Source organism: Amblyraja radiata, chromosome 8 (genome assembly GCF_010909765.2).
Source record: "Amblyraja radiata isolate CabotCenter1 chromosome 8, sAmbRad1.1.pri, whole genome shotgun sequence".
Lineage (NCBI taxonomy): Eukaryota > Metazoa > Chordata > Chondrichthyes > Rajiformes > Rajidae > Amblyraja > Amblyraja radiata.
Window position 1 is genome coordinate 68,469,539 of NC_045963.1, and position 18,402 is coordinate 68,487,940.

Below are 18,402 nucleotides of genomic sequence, written 5' to 3' on the forward strand. Positions count from 1 at the left end.
CTTTTTGACAGACTAAAAATAAAAAAAGGATGAAAGTACGAACAGCCGCAGGCGAGGCTGCTACACTCGATGGTGCCACCACTCGAGACCACACCACAGGAAGTAGATAAACGCCTCAATTATGAATGAGGTTTCGTATTCCTTTTAGAAGGAAGTAAAATGGCTTAATTGAGGATCTTGATGGGGAGATGAGGAGAAACGTACCTTCAAGAGGATGCCCTGAAATTGAGATGGACAAATTCAGAGGTGCTGGTAGGAAGCATTTCTTCCACGGGGAGGGTATAATAACCCAAAGCATTTCTTCACTAGAAAAGTAGTTGAGAATTTATAAAGGAAAGAGAGGTTTGTAAATCCAAGGTAGGTTGAGGTTTTTTAGATGGCGAACTGAATGTTTGTTGGACCAGTGTTTACTCCAGTTCAGTCTGTTTCCTGATGTTTGTCTTTTTCTCAATTAAACATTATGTGTAAACATTCCACACCACATTTGGGTTATTGTAGCCTAATTAACACCTACTGGTAATCTGCTTACTGTTAAACGTGATTCCATTTATAAATATCCATGACCAATGTGTACAGGTAAATTGTTTTAGATTTATTTACAAAAATATATATACAAATGTTGAAAAGCATGGTAAACTTACAGGAATTAACTCCAAATGCCCCACAAGTAACCCTTACTCTATTCACATGATTTATTTTGAACCAACCAGCTAGCTTTCTCATTCTTTGGAATGAGGATTTAAATATTGATGTAAAAAACTCCTCCTCCTGGTGGAAAGGTACAACACAGAATCGAAGCACTGCAGATGTGGAAAAATCTGAAACCAAAAATGTTGCACTCAGCGAGTCAGGCAGCATTGATGGTGAACATTTAAGGATGCTGATCTTACCTGCTGCATATACATGGCATTTTGACCAGTCTGAAGAAGGGTCTCGACCCAAAACGTTGCCTATTTCCTTCGCTCCATAGATGCTGCCTACCCGCTGAGTTTCTCCAGCATTTTTGTCTACCTGGCATTTTATGTTTGTCTTTCAGAGTTCCATGCAGAGCCTTAATTCTGGGTCCTAAGTTATTCTTGAAAGGAAAACCAGTAGTGGCTTCCTTTCTTTATGGGATGTGGGCAAGGTCACCATTCATTGATCTTTAGCCAAGAGACATGTACAGGACATTGGTGTGGGTGTGAATTGCCCAGTGGTAACAACAGACAAAGGCTAAATTCCTCTCAATAGGAACTTAGTGAAGTAAATTCTTACTTAATAAAAAAGTTTTGCAAACAGCCTGTCTTGCAAATACTGTTGTCTTTCAGTGAAGATCATGTATTTGTGATCCGTTTGCCAAGGCAAGAGAACAATGTATTGATTGCAAGTATATTTGAGGCGATAGATAAATTTCAAGACAAAAGGAATCAAAGGGTATGGGAAGATATGAATATATATTGATTTGGAAGATTGATCCACGAGCCTGAGCTCTAGCCTGAGCTAGAGGGAGATGTAAAGTAGGCTGGGACTTTATTCCATGGAGCTCAGGAGGATGAGGGGTGATCTTGAGGTATATAAGATAATGAAAGAAATACATAAGGTAAATGCAGTGTCTTTAACCCAGAGTCGGGGAATCAAAAACCAGAGAACATTGGTTTAAGGTGAGGGGGAAAAGATTTAATAGGAACCTGAGGGCAACTTTTTTTTAGAGTGGTGGGTGTTTGGAACGAGCTGCCGGAGGAAGTAGTTGAGGCAGGAACTATCACATTGTTTAAAAAACATTTGGATTGGATAGGTTCAGAAGGATATGGGCCAAACGCAGGCAGGTGGGACTAGTAGATGGGGCATGTTGTTCGGCATGGGCAAGTTGGGCCAGGGGTCTGTTTCCACACTTTATGACTATCAGTCAAGACTATTTTCGAAGGGAGAGCAGGGTTGAAGGACCTAGAGGCCTCCTCTACCTATTTACTAGTTTCTTGATTACAATTACTGATACTATACTTTATATTGATTATATATGTAAACATCTCAGCTGCCATGAAGCGATTTGCATCAGTATTTCTAGATGACGAATAATCCAAAAATGACTTAACACTGACATCCTGTATGCAGCTAAACTAAAGTAGACCTGGAATATTCATCACTGATATATTTTTGATCCAAAGCTATATCTTCGGAAAAAGTCAAACAAAATGTTTAAGGTTGGTTACCATTAAAGAGAGGAATAATTGTCTTCACCTACTCCTCCTATGGGTCGTGTTGCATCTTGTTATACATGTTCCATACTATATCTGTGCATTTTATCCATTGATGAGAAAGCCATGCCCATTTTAAATCCCAATTGTTTTTCTAGATGCTAGAAGCTTCCTGATTAAGATGACTTTAATTGGGGCAGGTAAAATTGCCTCTTCCACAAGGAGAAGAGAATGCTGAGATCAGCAATGCTCAATCTCACTTGTTATGAAGTGCACAGATCGATATGGGATGAAGGATAATGGATGATGCCCCCATCGTCTTTTAGTTCGCCAGTACGATTCCCTTAATCTAAAATGTGCACGGTAATTAAAATATCCAGAGGCACAGGACATGAGGGTTGCTATTTACTCCATCCAGGTTAAGCCGTATATTCCTCTTCACCTTGTCTTTTGCTTTTGTGATAACGCACGTAATCACCGTACAACTCCTTAAATACCTCCCTCACTCCCAAGTGCAATGAAGCATTCAGAAAACGGAGATCATTTTCCGTCACCAGATCCAGGAGGTGATATACCCCCGCTGCCAACAGCTTTTTCACGTCTGCATTGAGGGTCACCTGTAAACAAAGAAGAGTCTGGTAGAAACATTAATATGACAAGCTAGTCCACTGTAGATTTTGGAGATAAAGGAATGGGGAGACTGGTGTTTTATTGGTAACTGAAGTACTTGGAGCTTTGCATAGGAGTTGCTCGCCTTGGAGGGTAATATGACTTAATGTTCCAACCAGCAAGATGTGTCCTTACCCAACAGATCAATGGGCTTCGCTTGTGTTAGTCAGATTGGCGACTCACTTTCCAAGTCAAAAGCTTGCAGGTTTAAGCATTATTCAAGAGATTGGAGCACACAATCCAGAAACTGATATTGCTAACACACCATCGGTGTGGTGGGGGTGCCACATTGTCAGAGATGCCATCTTTCATAGACATTGAATCAAGGCTGGGATTTGTCTTTATGTTACACTTAAAAGATCTAGGGATGCTATTCTTAACAGCAGCGAGGATCAAGGTCCAAAGGTTTAAGCCAATATTTATATATCAACCAGCATAACAGCAATAATTACATGGGTATTATCATGTGTTTGTTGGGGTCTTTGCACATTAGCTGTAATATCAAAACCGACATTGGGGGGCACAGTGGCACAGCAGTCGAGTTGCTGTCTTGCAGCACCATGGACCCGGGTTTGATACGGATTATGGATGCTGTCTGTACAGAGTTTGTACGTTCACCCTGTGACCACTTGGTTTTCTACGTCTTTCGGTTTCCCCTCACTTTCCCAAGACATGCAGGTTTGTAGGTTAATTGGCTTCTGTAAATTATCCCTAGTATGTAGCATGCGAAATTGGGATGACATAGAACTAACTAGTGTACGTGTGATTGTTGGACGGAGCGGACTCGGTGAGCCGAAGGGTCTGTTTCCACACTGAATTTCTAAAAATAAAACGTTGGAGTACTACAGGAACCCATAACGTGTTGATGCGGCAGGAGAGGCTATCGCTGAGCCCTGTCTGAATCTTATAATCCTACTGACGTCCGAGTTGGAGGCGTAACAACTGACGATTGTGATTACCTTTTGAAGTTCATTGATGTACTCTGCCACCATGAAAGCAGAAAACATTGCAAACTCCTCTGGTTTAGCAGCAATGTGAGTGTACATTCTTTCTACCAGGCGCGCACATTCCAGGATCACTTTGCTTTCCATTGTCATACCTGTAACAAAATAGTTCTTCAACAAAACAATATAGTCTAGAGCTTCATGCAGGCAATTGTTTTACTGAAGTGCACGGCTGCCTAACTTATAGTAGTACTTCATTAGAACATTGTAAAAATATCATCCACTGTCCATTCACAACTGAGTCATCATATTGACAACATTGCATGGACACATCCTATATTAGGGGGCACAGCAGCATAAAGCATTAACACATCGCTGCGCTATCAGATGCTCACACAATGTAGCAGTACCATCATTCTACCATCCTGGCATATCTGTGATAATTGAACATTTTTTACCAATGGAGAACTCACACTCTGGTGGATGATGAGAAATAATTATTCAATCCAGGCGTTCTCAAATAAAGCGGCTTCTCTTAACCGCAGGACACGTTAGCACGCAATAAAAACCTTTTCATTCACGTGACAATAAACTAAACCAGTTGCTAGTGCAGTTCAGAGTTCAGTACAGTACTATCTTTGTGTTTGGCCCTTAAGTCAAAGAATTGGACCAAGGCAGCTTAAAGCTATCTCACAGTCCACTTCCCCAACCAAACAGAAGGCAGCTTGTTGAAATCAACAGTCAAAAATAGTTTATGGGGGAACAAATTTACCAGGGTTTAAACATCTTTTTGTCAGGATTGTTTCTGAACATGAAACACCAACACAAAACATCCTCACCATCTCCAGTATATCATCTGGTCCTACAAATACACTATCTCTTCATTCCTTCAATTCTGGCCACGTGTATCCCTGATTTATATCACTCTATTGGTGGCTTCCCTTCAGCTGCCTTGGTTGTAATTTCTGGAATTATTTCCGTAAACCTCTCGACCCGAAATGTCACTTATTCCATTTCTCCAGAGATGCTGCCTGACCCGGAGTTACTCCAGCTTTCAGTACCACCTTTTTTAAGATGATCTTTATTAAAGTTGACCTTTCTGACTGTGATTCTGGATCAGCATCTCCTTGCATGGAAGGGTGCCAAAGCTGATAGTATGACCCTGTAAAATGCTCTTGCACATTTCACTCCATAAAATGCTGATCATTGATGTTGTTGCCGTATTTTAAAACCACATTTAAAGAGTGGGAACTCTACTGGGCTGTGGCACAAGGTACAAATACACGCCACTGTTCAGCAGTTGTGGGTCAGGCCGCACTCCATTATGCCATCTTATCTACAGGCTGAATTTGCTCTCGACTCACCTTTCTCTCCTGCAGCTTTTTGACGACCTTTATGCACAACAGAAAGGACCAGACGGTTAAAACACTTGAGGAAGGTGGGCGCTGCGTTGAACAAAACCTGTTGCCAAAGTGTATTAAACAAAAAGCAGCTGTGAATATGCTTAAGTGAGAACACCAAGAAACAAGTCAAGATAGAATTACATGGCTTCTAAAAAATATTCACATTCATAAAAATATTTTCCCTTTTCATCATTCTACAGTCCTTTCAGTATAGAATTCATTCCATCCCCAACTTGATGTTGTTTCTAAGATTGGCAGGCTGACAATCAGTGGATTCCTCCCTGACATTTCATAGTTATAGAATCATACAGCATGGAAACAGATCCTTCAGCCCATCAAGTCCTTGCAAACTATCAAGTGGAGCAGCACAGTGGCGCAGCGATAGAGACCCGGGTTCGACCCCGACTATGGATGCTATCTGTGCGGAGTTTGTAGGTTCCCGCCATGACCTCGTAGATTTTCTCCAGGTGCTCCGGTTTCCTCCCACATTCCAAAGACGTGCATGTTTGTAGGTTAATTGGCATCGGTAAATTGCCCCTAGTGTTTAGGATAGAACTAATGTATGGGTGATTGTTGGTGGACATGGACACTGCAGGTCAAAGGGCCTGTTTCAATGTTGTATCTCTAAAATAAGCTACCCATTGACACCAATCTGGTTTCAAAAAAAATTCCCACATTACCAACAGCTCTCATTCAATGTTCATCTACTCACTAGTGGTAATTTACAAAAGCCAATTAACCCTCCACGCTTCACGATTGTGATGGAGAAGGAGAACTTGCAAACTTCTAGCAGACAGCACCAGAGTTCAGGATGCGGGTGGCAGCAGCTCCATTAGTTTTAATTATAACCAATCTACAGGCCAGCTTGCAAACAGTTCTAAGACTGACATGCAGGTGATGATACCTCTTCTGTTAAATCCAATCTCTTAGCCTTTACCAGTGATATCAAAAATGTCAAAAGACCCACTCTGCTGCCCTGTGAGTCAAAACAAAGCGAGGCCATCTGATCTCTCCAGTTGGTTCATGTCCTCAGCCTGTTCTCCAATTGAGGCCTCCTCTAGCCGAGCTAAGAGTGATAACCACCACTATCAATCAGCACTTCAGAAAGAGTAACAGCCTTTTGCTGCTGGGCAGCACGTTGCTTCAGCAGTAGAGTTGCTGCCTTACATCGCCAGAGACCCGGGTTCAATCCTGACTGCGGGTCATGTCTGTACCGAGTTTGTAAGTTCTCCCTGTGTAGTGTTGGCGGCTTGGACTCGGTGGGCTAAAGGGCCTGTTTCCGCGCTGTATCTGTAAAGTCTAAACCAGGGCTTCAATCTGCAGAGCTTGGGTTGGGGAAGGGTAGGCTCTGATACAAAAGCAGAGCAGTCCCAAATCAAATTGCAAACCAGCCAAGTGACTGTCTGATCACTGTAAGGCAGGAGTGGGCAAGAAATTACTGCTGGAGTGCAAGAGAATTGGTGTTGGTCTATTGCCCCCAGTTTCAACACCCGGACTTATTTAAGAAAAGCATTTGAGAAAGGCAAGTGAGAACATCCCCCAAAGATAAGGTCATAAGGAATAGGAGTAGAATTAGGCCATTCGGCCCATCAAGGCTACTCTGCCATTCAAGCATGGCTGATCTATCTCTCCCTCCTAACCTCATTCTCCTGCCTTCTCCCCATAACCTCTGACACCTGTACTAATCAAGAATCTATCTCTGCCTTAAAAATATCTCTTGATAACTCAAGGAAGAATAGGAAATGCTCAGTGATGCGAGTTTACCTTAGGCTGAGACTGGATTATAGAAAACAGCACCTCGTGGATAGCTTGAAAAACTCCTGCATATTCATCCAGTTTTAGCTGGTCGAGTGGAATGCACAAGAGTGCGTCGAATGCAAGTGTCACGTGGTGTGGATTTGAGAGCATACCCTCCCCTTGCTGGATCAGAACTGCCAAAGCTTCCAAACTCAGCAAAGTAATCTTGAAGCCCAAATGTTCATCGAGGGCTGTTTTCTTGCATAAAGCCTGAAAAGCCAATGATTAAAAGGTGATTACAGTGATTGCTCCTGCCACCGGCTAGTGCACCAATGGGGTATGTTGACGAAGAGCCAGAGGGACCATGATAGAGTAGAAGTTAGGATGTTTCCCAACTGTTCAATGGCACACTTGTCACACTACCTAGTAAAGTGTAAAAAATCTTTGCTATACACAAGCACAATCATACTTAAGCACAAGAGTGTATGAATAGTAGATTACACTAAGACAGTACACAAGTCACCACGTTTCCAGTGCCATTTGTGTGCTTCAAGTCCAAAGTTGTTCAAAATGTAGCCTTAACATTGCCATAAATGCCCTTGGTCCTGACAGCGACATTGGGTCAGTTTTTTTAACATGATATGCGTGGGAACCTCGACAGTGGTGGCTCTCTAGAATTTTCTCACACGAGGGCTGTGGACGAGAGATCAGCAGGGATGTTTAAGGAGAAACTAGATAAATATTTTGGAAGAGGCGTTTGGGAATTTGGCACTGGAGATAAACGGCTGGGGCAGATTAACTATAATCTTAGTGAATGGTGAGGCAGGACTGAGGAGCTGATATATACCGGTACTTATGCTACTTACCAGGAGAGCTGTGATAATCTGAGGGACTGCAAACCACAGAGTCTTTTCTGCGTTTTCCCGTGACGAACATTTCAAAAGGGTAGTGGTGAGGATGAGAGAGGACACGACATCCTGAATCAAAATGAGAACAGTTTTAGCAACAATGAGAACCAGATTAATCGCGACAGTGTTGTTTGGGCTTCAGGCCAGAGGTCTACTCACAGGGTGCCGTCCTTTCCATAGGTTGACCACCTCAATGCCTTGTGTGATGGACTTGACGAGGAGGTAAAACTGGTGGTCCGTGCATCTTTCGGACATGCAGGTGAGCAGCCCAATGAGCTGAGAATCCAGCGACCGAACGAACGGTGATGTCATCCAGGGAGCTTAAAGAGCACAGCACAACTATTGTCAAGTGAACAATGGTTTAGGAACACATAGCAACGTTGGACAAACCTTATGGTACCAAAGAATGGAGCATCACAAAGGACTGATCTACAGGGTTACATTACATCTAGATTAGGTACCAGCTGGGATCAGTTGTCTCCAAATCAGAAGATAGAATCATACAGTGCAGAAACAGGCCCTTTGGCCCAACTTGCCCACACCGACTAACATGTCCCATCTACACTAGTCCTACTTGTCTGCGTTTGGCCCATATCTCTCTAAATATGTCCTACGCATGTACCTGTCCAATAGCTTCTTAAACATTGAGATAGTACCTGGCTCAACTACATCCTCTGGCAGCTCGTTCCATACACCCACCACCTTTTGCCTGGAAAAGTTACCCCCCAGATTCCTATAAAATCTTTCCCCCTTCATCTTAAATCTATGTCCTCTGATTTTCGATTCCCTCACTTTGGGCAAGAGACTCTGTGCATCCACCCGATATATTCCTCTCATAATTTTATACAACTCTATAAGATCACCCCTTATCCTCCTGCACTCCAGGGAATAGAGTCCCAGCCTGCTCAACATATTACAGAAAATTCCGCTCCGCATCAGAGTAGAGTCTGTTCCAATGGCCTTCATCAGTTGGTGCACTGTAATATGCCTCTCGTGATTTTCACCCCACCCTGGGCCCAAATTCTGGAAATGTCCCCTAAACCTCTCCACCTTCCTTTTACATCTCTTTAAGGTGTCGGGAAAGATCTTAGTCTAACGAGTATGTGAATTTTTTAAAGAACTATTATTGAGGTGCGCATTGGATTCAGCAGAGAAGATCTTAATAGAAAATCCATACACCCATTCCCCACAGATATAGAACATGTAGCAATGGACAATTAAGTCAGGATTTCGGCTCAGGGTGAAACAAAATGAAAATAGCTTAAAAAAAACCTCTTTGCACTGATGGATTAAATGATATTAGCTAATAAACTATTTGTATTAAATGCAATGATTAGAAACAGAGATGATTTTTGAAAGTGCTAGGCATTACTTGCAGAAATTAAGACACTCTCTGAGTGTACGGCAGGGAGACACTTGAATCAGGATATTTATGCAGAGAATGATTGGTTCCTGAGTGTACATGTATATAGGTACAGTGCCCTCCATAATGTTTGGGACAAAGACCCATCATTTATTTATTTGCCTCCGTACTTCACAATTTGAGATTTGTAATTGAAAAAAATCACATGTGGTTAAAGTGCACATTGTCAGATTTTATTAAAGGCTATTTTTATACATTTTGGTTTCACCATGTAGAAATTACAGCTGTGTTTATATATAGTCCCACACCACCCTGGCCACGCACTCATCTCTCCGCTACCATCGGGTAGAAGGTACAGGACCCTGAAATCTATAACATCTAGGTTCAGGAACAGCTTCTTTCCCACAGCCATCAGGCTATTAAACTCGCCGACAAACAGACTGAACTGTAACAGCCTATTGTACTTTATCTGTTTATTTAAGTGTATATGTGTGGTTGATGTTATATAGACACACTGAACTGTTCTGTATTTATTCTTACAATATTCTGTTGTGCTGCAGCAAGCAAGAATTTCATTGTCCTATCTGGGACACATGATAATAAACTCTCTTGACTTGACTTGACTTGGATTTGTCAATGATCACTGTCCGCAGAAGACTTCATGAACAGAAATAAGAGGCCACACTACACGATGCAAACCACTGGTTAGCTGCAAAAATAGGATGGCCAGGTTACAGTTTGCCAAGAAGTACTTAAAAGAGCAGCCACAGTTCTGGAAAAAGGTCTTGTGGACAGATGAGATGAAGATTAACTTATATCAGAGTGATGGCAAGAGTAAAGTATGGAGGAGAGAAGGAACTGCCCAAGATCCAAAGCATACCACCTCATCTGTGAAACACAGTGGTGGGGGTGTTATGGCCTGGGCATGTATGGCTGCTGAAGGTACTGGCTCACTTATCATCATTGATGATGCAACTGCTGATGGTAGTAACATAATGAATTCTGAAGTGTATAGACACATCCTATCTGCTCAAGTTCAAACAAATGCCTCAAAACTCATTGGCCGGCAGTTCATTCTACAGCAAGACAATTATCCCAAACATACTGCTAAAGTAACAAAAGAGTTTTTCAAAGCTAAAAAATGGTCAATTCTTGAGTGGCCAAGTCAATCACCCAATCTGAACCCAATTGAGCATGCCTTTTATATGCTCAAGTGAAAACTGAAGGGGGCTATCCAGGATTATCACAGCTCTCCTGGTAAGTAGCATAAACTAAAGATGGCTGCAATACAGGCCTGGCAGAGCATCACCAGAGAAGATACCCAGCAACTGGCGATGTCCATAAATCGCAGAATTCAAGCGGTCATTACATGCGAAGGATATGCAACAAAATACTAAACATGACTACTTTCATTTACATGACATTGCTGTGTCTCAAAACATTATGGTGCCCTGAAATGGGGGGACTATGTATAAACACGGCTTTAATTTCTACATGGTGAAACCAAAATGTATAAAAATGGCCTTTATTAAAATCTGACCATGTGCACTTTAACCACATGTGATTTTTTCTATTACAGAGGCAAATAAATAAATGATGGGTCTTTGTCCCAAACATTATGGAGGGCACGGTATACATATGCAAAGACATTTGAGATGGTGTCTATGATCGATGTTGCATATGCAAAGATAGCAAGACAACAGATAATGAGGACTGAATTTATTTGGACAAGAAAATGGCAGCGTATGATATAGCCTTAATTGGTCAGGGCATAGATTATAAGGGTCAAGAAGTCACGATGCAGCCTTATAGGATTTCGGTTAAGCCACATTTATAGTATTGCATGCATTTCTGGTCGCCCCATTACGGAAAGGATTTGAAGGTATTGGTAAGGGTGTAGAAGAGGTTTACCTGAATGCCACCTGGATTAGAGGGCATTAGTTAGAGGGAGAGATTATACAGACTTGGATTGTTTTCTCTGGAATTCTGGAGATTTTTGATATCACTGGTAAAGGCTAAGAGATTGGATTTAACAGAAGAGGTATCATCACCTGCATGTCAGTCTTAGAACTGTTTGCAAACTGGCCTGTAGATTGGTTATAATTAAAACTAACGGAGCTGCTGCCTCCCGCATAGACAGTCAGAATTTTTTACCAGGATGGAAATATCAGATACTAGAAGGCATAACTTTAAGATGAGTGGGGCAAAGCTTAAAGGAGATGTGCAGCGCACATTTTTTTTAAAACACAGAGGGTAGTGAATAATGAAATTTATTGCCAGGGATGGTGGTGGAGGCAGATACAATAGTGCATCGAATAAGCTATTGGACAGGTATATGGAAATCAGGGAATAGATAATGTGCATGCAGCTATGAGTTTGTCTTGGCATATGTCCAGCAGATATTATGGGCCGAAGGGCCTGCCTATCTGCTGCATGTTCTTTTACCTGCGAGCATGGTCTTTACAGCGCCGAGTATGGAGGGGATTCCCGTCTTGACATTGCGGTCGGAGCACAGTTCAGAGGATGAACAGAACACTTGTAAAAACTCAAGTTGTTTCTGAAGTGGTTCCAGATCATGAGCGGAGGTGGCGAGGTGGTGCAGAACCTGGGAACAGATGCTTTGGTACAAGTCACTGTGCTTCAGGCCCTCCTTGTCTGGGATCCTTTCCTCCCCGGTCCCATCGCTCTGCTCCTCTCTTGGGCACAGCTCTGCCTCCAGAAGGGCAGTGACACAAGGCACACTGAAAGACTGATCTAATCCACCTCTGTCGAAATGTGACTGGAGAACAGAGCCCAAGAGCCCGGTGAGCTGGGTCAGGAGAGGTGGCAGGGCTCTGCTCTTGTGCCTGCTCTTTTCAGTCTGCTGCAGGGCAGTGCGGACGACACAACTCAAGGTCAACAGGGCAACCACGAGCAGCTGCTCAGCCACGATCTTGCGTTCCTCTTTGGCCATTGCTTTCTCCCAGGAGTTTGAGAGGAAAGTGATGATCTGCTCCAGGTTCAGGCACATGCTTTGCTTCCTGTCCACGATCTTCTGGATAAAGTTGCTGAGAAAGCATTGGAGAGTGTGGAGAAGTTCTGACCAGGCTGGGCTTTCCAGAGAAGGGGACAACTCGCTGCTGATCAGAAACAATGGAGCTAGGACCTTCTCCAGAATGTTTCCGGCATGCGCCAACCTGAAGACTGCCTTCTCATTGGCACCCGTCAGCAGGACAGTGAGGAGGAAGTAGCATTTATCCAGGACTTGCAGGTACTTGGAGATGTTAGACTTTTCACAGCTGGGTTTGAGGGTGGTGATCAGGGACACCAGCAAAAGAAAGCACTGGAGATGATCAGCGTTGGACAGGCAGTCCAGCCGCAGAGTAGACAGCAGGTCCAAAATTTGTGAGAGTAGATCCAACCGCTCCTCTGGCAAAGTGAGAAGGGGGGAGACTTTTACTGATGAGAACATGCTCTGGGCATCGAGGAGTGAAGAGTCTTGAGGAGAGAACAGCAGTCCCCAGTTGCTGCAGCCTCTGTGCTCCTCATCCGGGCCACTTCTCGCCAGCTGTAACCCCGTGGGCAACTCAGCTCTGGGGGCAGCTGTCAGACCTCTCACCCTCTGGGTCAGACCGAGTAAAATTGCATGGTGCAGAGGCTGGATTTCAGGGAGAAGCTCGCTGGAAAACAGGCTCTGGCACATGGCGGGAATGGAGAGCAAACTTCCTTCGTCCTGCCCCACCTCCCCAGTGCCCTTCTGCAACAGGGAGGTGATCACCACCTCAGCTAGGTACGTAACCTCTTCCCGCAGGAGAAAGGGGACCAGGAGGGGTAGGTTGGTGGTGAGCAGGTGCCAGTGCGCCACACCGTAGGTCTCACCATTCAGCGTGCTGAGCTCTCCGTCCCACCCTCGGGCACCGACACTACCGACGGCGGCTCTGCCAGAGGAGACGACAGAGGCAGCAGTGGCCCTCAGGAACGGGAGGTCCGTCTCTGTCTTATCCCCGGGCTCCATCAAAATCCGTTTCATCTTCTGCAGGGAAAGCAGCTGGAGGAAGTGCTGGCTCAACTCGCCTTCTGGCAGCGGTGCCTGGGCCATTGCTTTCCACTCTGCCAGTCCCACCCATGGTAGGAGGCAGCTGTGGTTCCAAGAGTCTGTCCCCGCTCTGCCAGCCTGGCCGGCGGGTGAGACGTACTTGCTGCAGTTGAGCCGCAGCATGTGGTCCACCTCCACCCAGGCATTGCTGAGGATCAGCCCGGCGCTCCTGGCACGCACAGCCCACGGGGAAGTGCCCATGTCCACGCCCGCACCCACTTGGAGGAGCGGCACCACCGCCGCTCGAACCATCTTCTCCATCAGCACCTGGGTGTTCCGGATTACTGGCACCGGCGCTTTGTCGTCGAGGGTCTTCATGTTGAAGAGGATAGCGTGCAACAAGATGCTCATGGTGAGAACTTTCAGTGCCGCGTCAGAGCTCCCCGCCAGATCGTCAATCTGCATATCCAAGCTCTCCAAGATCAGGTCCCAAATGTCCACGATCTGACTGCTGGTGACTTCCAGGAGGCACTGCCGCAACTTCCCGGTGAGGCCAATGGAGAGGATGGGCTGCCTCAACTCATCGGCGGCAGGGCGGCAGATGATGCACTGCAGCTCCTTGAACAGCTTGGGCAGCTGCCTCAGCTTGGTGTAGGTCTCTAGCAGGGTGCTCAGCAGGGCTTCCTGGGCTCTTCTCACCCTGAGGTCCCCGACCTCAGCGTCCACCCACGCCAGCGAGACCAGCTCGTCCAGGCTCGGCTCCACGATGGAGTGGTTCAGCAGGATCAGGGTCCTCAGACACCTGAACCAGGCAGCCGTGCCCGGGCAGGGGTAGGTCAGCAGCATCTCTGCCACCCCGCTGTAACGGGCGAACTGCACCCCCTCGCACCGGATCTTGTCCACCGAGACGTTGTAGATGTTGTTGCTGAAGACCAAGTTCAGAAGCTGATCCAGGGCCAGCAGCCAGTGGCTCCATTCCACAGACGCTCCATCCCCGCCGCTCTTTTCCTTCGGGAACCGCAGGCAGTCGAGGAACCTGACAAAGATGTGGAAGCAGAGAAGCTGATTCTCGTCCTTGCAGTAGGACTCGACGGCGAGCCTGTAAAGCATCGGGACTGAGCTGGACACGATGGCGGAGTGCAGATCGGAGCTGAAGAAGGCAGCATCGGCCAGCTTCAGGAGTATTGTTTCGGTGGGTGCCGCCAAACCCTTGGAGAAGCTCGGCTTTTTTCCTTGAGAGTCATTACTCTGCAAGAACTCTTCTCTGTATGAGTTCAGCAAGTCAACATGGAACAGGCCAGTCTGAAGTGCCACCTGGATTTTACTATTGATCTCCCTGCTAAGGTGCTGCCTCACTGACACCTCATCTTCATCCACCCAGCACCTCGAGGACAGCAGATGTCGCAGGAGGAGAAAAGGCTGAAGGAGGGAGCTGCAGACCTGTTGAAATATCCGGGATTGGTTACTCTGCTGCCTTTGCGTAACGAGGTACTGACTGAACACCAACAAGAGAACATCAAAGAGCTGTGTGGAGTGCAAGGCCTCCGACGATTTCAACCTCCTGCAGGCCAGCGAACAGAGTTTGTGGAGTAGGTCAACCAGCAGCTCACTCTTGCTAGTGTAGATGATGGAGAAAGGAGAAGAGGCGAGGATTCCCTGACAGCAGCTCAATACCATGGGCAGACTTGACACGTCAACCTTGTGGGGCACCTCACTGGAACACGCAGAGATCCTCTCGTTTATGATCTAAAACAAAGGTTTTAAAAAACACTGATGATATATTTCGCAAATTCCAAAACAGTTAATGAAACACCCAATGTTCTCCTTCTCACTATCTTCTGCAAGTCCCTAGTTAAAGCTTATCACTTTGACCAAATCTCTCATTATTATCTCTCCTTACGAGGCAAATTTTGTTTGACATTGTGAATTTTTAAACATTATAAGGTGCTATGTAAATTCAGGTCTTTATTCTTTTGTAAGTATAGTTAAGAATTCAATACAGCACAAAAACAAGCATTTGACCCATTAAGTCTATGTGAGCATTTATATGTTTCACATGAGCCTTATCCCAACTTCCTAACATCACTCTGATGAGATCATACCCATCTCCAGGGACCAGAGCACATAATCCAGGCTGAATTTTCCTCTGGAGTACTGAGAAGGAACTGTACACAGAGGACCTCACTTTTAGCCCCCCCTCCTAGAGAGAAAAGATCCCACCATTGTAAAGAACAAGAATGAAACACTCTTCTATCAATATTGATCACTCAACCAACATTAGTGAAAATTATTATCTAATCATCATCACATTTGTGGAATCTGCCAGGGAGGAAATTGGCTTCCATATTTATTTATGTTACAACTGCCGACAAATTGCAGCAAAATTCTTTGGGACACTTTGAGTTTGAAAAGCACATCATCAAAACACGATCCTTCTAGCTCCACAGTCAGCAATTAATCAACTCCTGCCAAGATAGAAATGAATACCGACAGCAATGTGTTTCTGTCACCGGGGTGCAAGCAAGGATCTGAACCACTTCACCTGCGCAATTGTGAAGCGAATGGTGATGATCTTCCCTTTCTCCATCAGCTTCTGCATCTTTTTGCTGTGAAGAACGTCGTTCAGATAGGACCACAGTCCTTCCACAATTTCACCTCCGAACTGAAGCTTCTTGCTGTAATATCCAGTTAATGCGTGACTCACCCAATCGAGTAAAACCTTCATATTGCAAGAGAGAAAGAGAGATCACAATGACAAATTCTTACTCTTGCATACAAACCGATTCAGGTGAGCCAAAGGGCATGTGAGGTATGACAGGATGTACAGTAGAGCATTTGATATGCATGGAACACAAAGCTCATAGTATTTTGTTTAGACTTTACTTTAGACTTTAGAGATACAGTGCGGAAACAGGCCCTTCGGCCCACCACGCTGACCGACGATCCCGTACACTGTCACTACCTTACAGAATAGGGACAATTTACAATTTTTACCAAAGCCAATTAACCTACAAACCTGTATGGCTTTGTAGCGTAGGAGGAAACCGGAGCACCTGAAAAAAAACCCACGTGGTCACCGACAGAACTTCCAAACTCTGCACACACGGCACCCGTAGCCAGGATCGAACACGGGTCTCTGGCGCTGTAAAGCGGCAACTCTACCACTGCGCCAAATATGCCGCCCCTCAATTGTTGTTAATGGTGTTAGATTTAATTTTGCACTTTAATTTCCCTGGACTGGTGCACTGCTTCCCAATCCCCATTATTGCTTCTACACCAGAGGCAAGATGGAAAATATAGTCCTGCCCCACCAAATATACTGACAGGTCTAGCAGGTCAATGATAAAGGTGTAGGCTCAGTCTGACGAGAGATTAAGGTTGAGGTCAAAACCCACCCATTTTACACTGTAAAGCCTAAGCCAACACTTTCATTCTGCTTCCATGTTTCACACTTTCATCCAAGTGCAATTTACCTTGGAAAGTTCATCCCAATGTTAAACTAAATTAATCAAGGGCAAGGCCAGAGCGAGATTGGAAAGCAAGGATGTGAATTTTACAACTAAACCAAAAGCAGACAAATATACCTGTTCCTTGTTCGGCAAAAAGCACTGGTGCGAAATCCAGGCAAATCGAGCCAGTTTAAGTTTGTCCACCCATGGTGTCTTCGCACTTTTTAGCTTCAGGTGAATGCCAGAGTAAATTGCAGCCATGATCTGTAACGAAGTGAATAAGTTTGGAATTAGAATTAACAGTCTAAACCAGCTGGTGACTCACCCTACTACCTTGTGAAATCTAGCAATGGTACCACTCTTCGTTTTGAGTCTCAGTGCTGAGGAACTACTACAGCATTGTCAAAGTTATCATGTTTCAGATGTTGCTGTCAAGCCTATTGAAAACAGTGATACTTGATGGAGTAGGTAGATGGGTAATATAGCACTGCCAGCCACACTACCCATTCACCTACCCGACCAAGAACTTCCTGTTCCTTCTGAAGATAGACACAAGATGCTGGAGTAACTCTACAGGACAGGCAGCATAGAAACATAGAAAATAGGTGCAGGAGTAGGCCATTCGGCCCTTCGAGCCTGCACCGCCATTCAATATGATCATGGCTGATCATCCAACTCAGTATCCTGTACCTGCCTTCTCTCCATACCCCCTGATCCCTTTAGCCACAAGGGCCACATCTAACTCCCTCTTAAATATAGCCAATGAACTGGCCTCAACTACCTTCAGCATCTCTGGAGAGAAGGAATGGGTGACGTTTCGGGGTGAGACCCTTCATTGATTTTTTGTGTTATGTGCCCTGGAGCAAATGTGAAACGTTTCACCAACACAATGAATGTGCCTTGCTTATCATCTTAAAAGACACAGGTTTAAAGAGACACAGGTTTAATCCAGTGCAGTCTGTGTGGAGTTAGCATGTTCTCTCTGTGAGCTCGTTCCACCAGATGTTCCCTCTCCCATCCTAAAGACGTGCAAATAATAATAATAATAATCATATATTTTATTGTCATTGCACATAAGCGCAACGAGATTTGGTATGCAGCTTCCAACCGATGTCATAACATAAATAACTAATAAAATTTGGATTTAGAAATTGACAGATGGCTGTGGAGGCCAAGTCAGTGGATATTTTTAAGGCAGAGATAGATAGATTCTTCATTAGTACAGGTGCCAGGGATTATGGGGAGAAGGCAGGAGAACTGGGTTAAAAGAGGGAGAGATTGAATTGATTGAATGAAAAGCATTATTGAATAGGCTTGATGTGGCCCAATTCTGCTCGGATCACTTATGATCTTTGACATAGACACAAAATGCTGGAGGAACTCAGCGAGACAGGAGAGCGTCTCTGGAGAGAGGGAATGGGTGCCGTTTCGGGTCGAGACCCTTCTTCATAAACCGACCCGAAACGTCACCCATTCCTCCCCCCCCCATGACACGCTGCCTGTGCCGCTGAGTTACTCCAGCATCCTGTGTCTATCTTCGGTTTAAACCAGCATCTGCAGTTCTCTCCTGCACACTTATTTATGATCTTGTGATCTTACCCCCCAACGAGGCCGGCGGATCCCGGGCTCTCCGTCCCGCTCGGGTCCCGCTCGCTCCACGTGCCGGCTCCAAGGGGCCGGTTCCGCGCGCGCGCCGCGTCCGTTGGCGAACTCTCACCCTCCCCCCCCCCGCCCGCCCCC

At 45.1% G+C, this 18,402-nt stretch overlaps 1 protein-coding gene across 2 annotated transcripts; it reads right to left on the reverse strand.

Annotated features, from left to right (window-relative positions):
- Positions 1 to 571: 571 nt before the first annotated feature.
- On the reverse strand, positions 572 to 18,362 carry urb2 (URB2 ribosome biogenesis homolog). 2 transcript variants are annotated; one of them, XM_033026175.1, is made up of 11 exons: positions 18,270 to 18,362; positions 17,043 to 17,048; positions 16,798 to 16,933; positions 15,756 to 15,932; positions 11,644 to 14,959; positions 7,995 to 8,155; positions 7,794 to 7,904; positions 6,955 to 7,197; positions 5,152 to 5,248; positions 3,803 to 3,942; positions 1,781 to 2,791 (listed from the first exon to the last, which is right to left on the reverse strand). In XM_033026175.1, exons 3-11 carry the CDS (start codon positions 16,921 to 16,923, stop codon positions 2,594 to 2,596), a joined length of 4,569 nt encoding a protein of 1,522 aa, XP_032882066.1. In that variant the 5' UTR covers positions 16,924 to 16,933; positions 17,043 to 17,048; positions 18,270 to 18,362; the 3' UTR covers positions 1,781 to 2,593. The 2 variants fall into 2 exon arrangements, with proteins under 2 accessions (XP_032882067.1, XP_032882066.1); XM_033026176.1 differs by lacking the exon at positions 17,043 to 17,048 and having other exon boundaries at positions 572 to 2,791; positions 16,798 to 16,926; positions 18,262 to 18,348.
- Positions 18,363 to 18,402: the final 40 nt, after the last annotated feature.

What these genes read in the sequence shown, in the direction of transcription:
- urb2 (XM_033026176.1), bottom strand. Translation starts at nt 16,923, where the DNA reads ATGGCTGCAATTTACTCTGGCATTCACCTGAAGCTAAAAAGTGCGAAG. An exon ending in TGTAAAGACCATGCTCGCAG is followed by an intron (nt 8,156 to 11,643) that starts GTAAAAGAACAT and finishes GTGCTCTTTAAG; the next exon opens with CTCCCTGGATGACATCACCG. An exon ending in TAATCCAGTCTCAGCCTAAG is followed by an intron (nt 5,249 to 6,954) that starts GTAAACTCGCAT and finishes CTTTGGCAACAG; the next exon opens with GTTTTGTTCAACGCAGCGCC.